Below are 7,617 nucleotides of genomic sequence, written 5' to 3'. Positions count from 1 at the left end.
GTCATACTCCTGTTTTAAACTATCCATACATAAATTTAACAAAGTGTGGGATTAGACAGATGTCCATTCTCCACAGAGTGTAACTACATTTAATATCACGGAATGCAATCCATCTTCCTGAAACTTCCTGAAACTCTAACTCTAAGTTCCAATTCAGTTTCCACAATGCTTTATTCACATTCATTGCTTGAACTGGAGTTGATGAGTTAATTCATGAACTGACCCAATGTTCGACCTTTCTGCAAAGTTATTCTACTGCTGAATATTTTAAAAGAACTGGTTACATTTTCTGCTGCTCCCATAGTAGGACCTTTATTTTGAAATATACTCCGCCTGTCGAACGTTTAAAGGAGAATTCTTATTTATGCAGACTTCACACATTAGTTGTGGTCTTGAACCGGGGATCCGAGGTGAAATGGCAGGAGGTAGTTCGTATAGCATCGTGGAATATTTTGGTGGAGACGGTGGACATCGTTGTGGTTACTGTAAAAATGAGAGAGGGAACTTTTCTCACGGTGAGTGACAATTACAATGGTTCCATCGTTCGCGCTGTTCATCATTTTTAAGAGTTGACGGTGGTGTTTCATGGCCTAGATTTACATTCACAGGAAGTTCTTTTGCTGTGGGCCCCTCAAACATTGAATAGTGTAACATTGACACTATGCGAGAACCCACAATAAATGTCTCGCTTTTAAGTTTCTTGCGTGTGTTTATTTAGCCAAGCACAGTTATAATGGTTAAATATCTTTGGTTGTGAAATCAGCGGTGTTAGGTTCGCGCAACCGTCGACTTCTAGGAAAGTATCCGGTCGCAGTGTTTCTAACATCTTTAGCACATCGTGTTTCACTGATGTAAACTGATCTCTTTTGCTGAGTGAGAAGTGGCTATATTTCGGATTCATCACAGGAGAATGTTTTCGCCTTTCCTCAGCTAGCAAATTAAAGACATGTCGCCAAGGGCAAGTTGCCGAATGAACGAAAGATTTGAGACTATCTTTCTCTAGGCCCTAAAAAACACATCCAGCAAGAAAACTAATTAAAAACAATTTTTTAAGTGTCAGCTGTTCATATGGTCAGCTATTATTGCCACAAATGAGAGTATCTAACATCGCAGTGAATGCTTGCTGTTTACCTCTGTTTCTCAAGCGCCTAGAACATTACAGCTGTCAGTCCTCGTTCTATCATCTAATGCACAGTTACGGTGCATACAAGCGCATGTTTTCCAAATTTGCTAATGGACACTTGTGGGGTTTTTTCACAGCTTGTTGTATTGTATCTGGTTGTAGTAATTGGTGCAGAATTCTTGAACATTCATGTGACTTTTCACATTTATCAAAAATAAATCATAGAATTTTATTGTTCAGACTTGCTGAATGTTTCAATACAAATCTGAGGTTTAAACTCATTGTTCAGTGAAACTGCACGATCACCTTATGCTTCCAGTGCACACTTATTTGGTGGACTATGCCTACATTATCAAATGTCAGTGTCACCAACAACATCTATTGCCATCAAACAGTTCTGAAGAGTGAGATGATTGTCCCAAGTAAAAACTGCACTGCATGACCACGCTTGGCTCATGGGTTTCCAATACACAGGTGCATGCACCTGTGGGCAGAGTTACCATGACAGTGAAAAGAAGCTAACCAAACAGAGGCTTCATAAACCAGATGATTAAATTTAAAAACTTCACCTCTTTCAGCTGTGCCGCGTAAGTTACTTCCATGATACTTGAATGATCTCTGGTACAGTAACCAATCAGAGCTACTGGGAAATTGTTATATGGCATAGTCAGGGATCATTCTGATTAATGAGGGAGAGATGAAAAACAGTTGTACTTTCTTCCAAAATATGATGCAACTCTCTAATGTCTTTAATTGGTGTAATATCCTAATAGTACTAATAGTAGCTTACTCAGGAGGAGAAAGGAAGTGACGGTGAAATAAAAGCCATCGAATGTGCACCACAGAACAGAGGGAAAAAAAAAAAAGATAGAAAGAAACCAGGTCATGCTGCACATATTATGCATATTGGATATTCAGCAGCGGAGACAGGGGAGCTTCTGAAGATATAGGAAAAGACAGATGTTGTCAAGTACAAGTAACTTCTGGATATGTGACTGGTGATAGGATTTTAACCTGAGCACAGAACAAAAGCAATAGTGGAGTAGCTCAGCAACAAGACAGACAGCGTCCTTGAGTGGTCCAGTCCAAACGGAGACCTGATTCCTAAAGAAGGCCAGTGACATGTAAAAGACTGTCCACAGATTACCCTGGATGACCTCTGGCCATTCCTCCATAACTATGTAATACAACCTGGCCAATAAATCGGTGCCCCGGTAGTATTGGCCGATATGAGCTAATTGCAGATAAATCAGTATCGGCTTTTATAACGGCTGTTAAATGACAGTTAAAAAAGAAACGGAGAGATGGAAGATGGATCCCTCAGCCATGTTATGACATTCATGTGAGCCATACCTGTGTTTGCTGCAGTAAAATGAAAGCCGGTACCATCAGTCCAACATCAAAATTATGTTTTATGTTACACTGGTTGAGTAGTGTAGTCTAAGCTGTTGACAAACTTGACTGTAGGTTTATTTATGAAACAGTGTGGCTGTTCTAGTGAGTAAACAAACAATGGTTCTATCATTTCTCCCTCGTCACGTCTAAAAATACTCCCGCACCATCGCATACAGCAGCTTATAACGCTGTCCATTGCTAAATGAGAGTACCCACAACTAGCCAATGCCATGTTCATCAGTGGAAGACTGCTAACGTTAATGAGTAGTCAAACTATAGCGTTTAACTTACTGTGCCTAAGTGAGGCAATGGGAAATATATCGGCGACTGGCATGTCTGTAGTTACAGACAGTGCATTGAAACTTGTTAAACCAGAGGGAACACGTGAATAACTGTGAGCTGAACAAGTATCTAACATGGCTTGATAGCCAGACAAAGTTATCTCTCTTTCAAATGTGTAGTGTGAAATCCCAAAGTCCTCATTGCAGTCATCTAGTATTAGATGCATTCAACAGCAGCATTTACTCTGGGTCGCTGTATCAGTTTACTGCATTATTTAACAAAACTTTAATATATTTTGTGGTACTTTTGTTCAAAGTACTATTTATGACAATAAAACAAGTTTATTTTTAAACTGCATTATGTGATGTTATCTTGGTCAGGACTCTTAAATAAGTACACATAACAAATGTTAGAGAAAATCTTTGTTCATGTTATGTGTTTCAAAAAAAAAAAATGTTGGCTGATCAGATTTTTAAATCCTCAAATATTAAAATATTAAAAATCCTATATTGGTCAGGCTCTACTATTTCACTATCTTCTGACTCCAATTTTTTAGAAGATCAAGATGTTGCAAGTTGTATTTTTACAAGTCAGGGCATTACTACCAATGAAAGGTCAGCCAGAATGTCACAGCAAAGTGTTGTGACATATTAGATGTGAGCGGGTGTGGGATTTACAGACATAGGCTGTTTGGCTTCCTTCTTACAGGTCCAGCTATTCGGGAATGGCTGTTCTTAAGGTAATCTTGGCTCTGTAATCTGACGATGGTATTTAGTTTGGGACACCAAACATGTCTCTGTTGTTAATCTGTAGTCTCAGGTACAGATCTGTAATAACTGGAAGACGACAGGTTTATGAGGGCCAGGTAGGTTTTAATAGAGTAGGTGTACTACTGCATCTGTGAGCCTCCAAGGCTCTAGAGGCATTTGAGGTTAGGAAGGGAAGCGCTAATCTACTGCAGCAGTATTTTCAGTTGTGCTTGCTCAGAGTTTTTCCAATGTTAGAATGAATGTCTTTTGTGTCTGCTTCTGCTCGGGGTTCTCTATAGCCTGGGGCATAACAGGAATCTGACAGAATACACCGCATAGCCTCGACCAATGGAAAATCTGCGGTGACAGGCACCTGGTTACTTTAGATGTAATGAGATGATCTCATCTGAGGGCCAGGTGGCATGACAGAGGACAATGGCTGGCATATGTGCTTTTAAGGGCTGCACAGTACGTTTCCCATGGAAACCACACGCTCATACATACTCGACTAAATGGTGACTGGGAAGCGCATAGGATGAAATGATATTTCGGTCAAAGGTTTTTAAATAAGGTGTGTGTGCAGTGAGGGAAACATTACAGTGTTGATGACATTGCATTTGTGGTGCTTACTGCTATTACAGGGCCAAGCAAGGAAATTGCATATGCAGCCTAATAATTAGAGCCCGACCACTGAATCGACGTGCCAGTATTATCGGCCGATGTGAGCTAACTGCAGATAAATCGGTATTGGCGTTCATAACGGCCGATAAATGACAGTTAAAAAAGAAACGGAGAGATGGAAGATGGATCCCTCAGCCATGTTATGACATTCATGTGAGCCATACCTGTGTTTGTTGCAGTAAAATGAAAGCCGGTACCATCAGTCCAACATCAAAATTATGTTTTATGTTACACTGGTTGAGTGGTGTAGTCTAAGCTGTTGACAAACTTGACTGTAGGTTTATTTATGAAACAGTGTGGCAGTTCTAGTGAGTAAACAAACAACGGTCATATCATTTCTCCCTCGTCACGTCTAAAAATTCTCCCGCACCATTGCATACAGCAGCTTATAACGCTGTCCATTGCTAAATGAGGGTACCCACAACTAGCCAATGCCATGTTCATCAGTGGAAGACTGCTAACGTTAATGAGTAGTCAAACTATAGCGTTTAACTTACTGTGCCTAAGTGAAGCAATGGGAAATATATCGGCGACTGGCATGTCTGTAGTTACAGACAGTGCATTGAAACTTGTTAAACCAGAGGGAACACATGAATAACTGTGAGCTGAACAAGTATCTAACATGGCTTGATAGCCAGACAAAGTTATCTCTCTTTCAAATGTGTAGTGTGAAATCCCAAAGTCCTCATTGCAGTCATCTAGTATTAGATGCATTCAACAGCAGCATTTACTCTGGGTCGCTGTATCAGTTTACTGCATTATTTAACAAAACTTTAATATATTTTGTGGTACTTTTGTTCAAAGTACTATTTATGACAATAAAACAAGTTTATTTTTAAACTGCATTATGTGATGTTATCTTGATGAGAACTCTTAAGTAACTACACATAAAAGTTAGAGAAAATCTTTGCTCAGGTTATGTGTTTCAAAAAAAAGAAAAAATATCGGCCGATATATTATTACCGCATTTTTAAATCATCAATTCGAAATCTGTATCGGTCTGAAAAATTCTACATTGGTCGGGCTCTACTATTAATCTTCAAAAATAGTTTGGGAACTGAAGTCACTAAAAGAAAAAATGGAACCACATGACTTTTAATGCTCTTTTTATTCAGAAATGCAAATTTATCCATAATTGTCATTTCATATTTTTGCTTTCGTCCATTGTGTCTGATATAACTGTTACAAGTTCAACCTACAATTAAAAGGAATGCAGCTACTTTTTTGTCACTCTCTGGATTGTGAATTATTGAACTTTTGTCTGTCTTAACAACTCTGACTTAAATTCATCCATCCATCCATTCACACAATTTCATTTTCTTGTTCTTCTCTACACCGTCTAGTATACATACTCTAGTATACATATACATTCCCGGTCCTTACAGAGATACTCTTTCACTCTTTCCCTCCCAACCCAGCTCATGTATATTCAAATACCACCTCCCACCCCACCCATCCATCTTCACTTCTCAAATACCACCTCCCACTCCACCCATCCATCTTCACTTCCCAAATACCACCTCCCACCCCACCCATCCATCTTCACTTCTCAAATACCACCTCCCACCCCACCCATCCATCTTCACTTCTCAAATACCACCTCCCACTCCACCCATCCATCTTCACTTCCCAAATACCACCTCCCACCCCACCCATCCATCTTCACTTCTCATATACCACCTCCCACCCACCCATCCATCTTTACTTCCCAAATACCACCTCCCACTCCACCCATCCATCTTCACTTCCCAAATACCACCTCCCACCCCACCCATCCATCTTCACTTCCCAAATACCACCTCCCACCCCACCCATCCATCTTCACTTCTCAAATACCACCTCCCACTCCACCCATCCATCTTCACTTCTCAAATACCACCTCCCACTTCACCCATCCATCTTCACTTCCCAAATACCACCTCCCCTCCCCAACCATCCATCTTCACTTCTCAAATACCACTTCCCACCCCACCCATCCATCTTCACCTCCTAAATACCACCTCCCACTCCACCCATCCATCTTCACCTCCTAAATACCACCTCCCACTCCACCCATCCATCTTTACTTCTCAAATACCACCTCCCACCCCACCCATCCATCTTCACTTCCCAAATACCACCTCCCACTCCACCCATCCATCTTCACTTCCCAAATACCACCTCCCACTCCACCCATCCATCTTCACTTCTCAAATACCACCTCCCACCCCACCCATCCATCTTCACTTCCCAAATACCACCTCCCACCCCACCCATCCATCTTCACTTCCCAAATACCACCTCCCACTCCACCCATCCATCTTCACTTCCCAAATACCACCTCCCACTTCACCCATCCATCTTCACTTCTCAAATACCACCTCCCACTCCACCCATCCATCTTCACTTCCCAAATACCACCTCCCACCCCACCCATCCATCTTCACTTCTCAAATACCACCTCCCACTCCACCCATCCATCTTCACTTCTCAAATACCACCTCCCACCCCACCCATCCATCTTCACTTCCCAAATACCACCTCCCACTCCACCCATCCATCTTCACTTCCCAAATACCACCTCCCACCCCACCCATCCATCTTCACTTCCCAAATACCACCTCCCACCCCACCCATCCATCTTCACTTCCCAAATACCACCTCCCACCCCACCCATCCATCTTCACTTCTCAAATACCACCTCCCACCCACCCATCCATCTTCACCTCTCAAATACCACCTCCCACTCCACCCATCCATCTTCACTTCTCAAATACCACCTCCCACCCCACCCATCCATCTTCACTTCTCAAATACCACCTCCCACCCCACCCATCCATCTTCACTTCCCAAATACCACCTCCCACCCCACCCATCCATCTTCACTTCCCAAATACCACCTCCCACTCCACCCATCCATCTTCACTCCCCAAATACCACCTCCCACCCCACCCATCCATCTTCACTTCCCAAATACCACCTCCCACTCCACCCATCCATCTTCACTTCTCAAATACCACCTCCCACCCCACCCAACCATCCGTCTTCAGTTTCATGTCTGGAGTTCTCTGATCTGTGGAGCGAGGGTGTGGCTGCAGGGGGACTGAGCTGCAAAAAGTTTGACTTTGTGATTTTATAGAATAGTATCATTCAAAGCAATTTATGGTAATTTGTAATTGTTAAGGCAGTGAAATGGCCACCAGATTTGACTCATTTCATTTGTGTTACTGAAATACTACGTTTTTCTTAGTTTTCAGTTGTTATGTCCTGTTGTTAGAAATTCCAGTGTAGGCTGCTTACAATTTGATTTCCTTCAGAGCCAGAATGTGCATTAAGGAAACCCATTTAAAATGGCTTGTTTGCCATGGTTTACAAGTTTACAACAAATCCTTTGTTTCCAAATTTTGT

General features: G+C 41.8%; 1 protein-coding gene across 2 annotated transcripts in view; it reads left to right on the top strand.

The window, feature by feature from the left end:
• The first annotated feature begins 414 nt into the window (after window positions 1-414).
• ate1 (arginyltransferase 1) overlaps window positions 415-7,617 on the top strand; it is a 65,903-nt gene continuing 58,700 nt past the window's right edge. For both annotated transcript variants that reach the window (XM_030771490.1, XM_030771491.1), the window contains exon 1: window positions 415-515. In XM_030771490.1, coding sequence (XP_030627350.1) covers window positions 416-515 — 100 coding nt within the window. In that variant the 5' untranslated portion in view covers window position 415. The remainder of the gene's footprint in view (window positions 516-7,617) is intronic.

The sequence above is a fragment of the Chanos chanos genome, chromosome 4, assembly GCF_902362185.1.
Source record: "Chanos chanos chromosome 4, fChaCha1.1, whole genome shotgun sequence".
NCBI classification, from domain to species: domain Eukaryota; kingdom Metazoa; phylum Chordata; class Actinopteri; order Gonorynchiformes; family Chanidae; genus Chanos; species Chanos chanos.
Note: the sequence above shows the minus strand (reverse complement) of the source record. Positions and strands in the feature narration are given on the sequence as shown.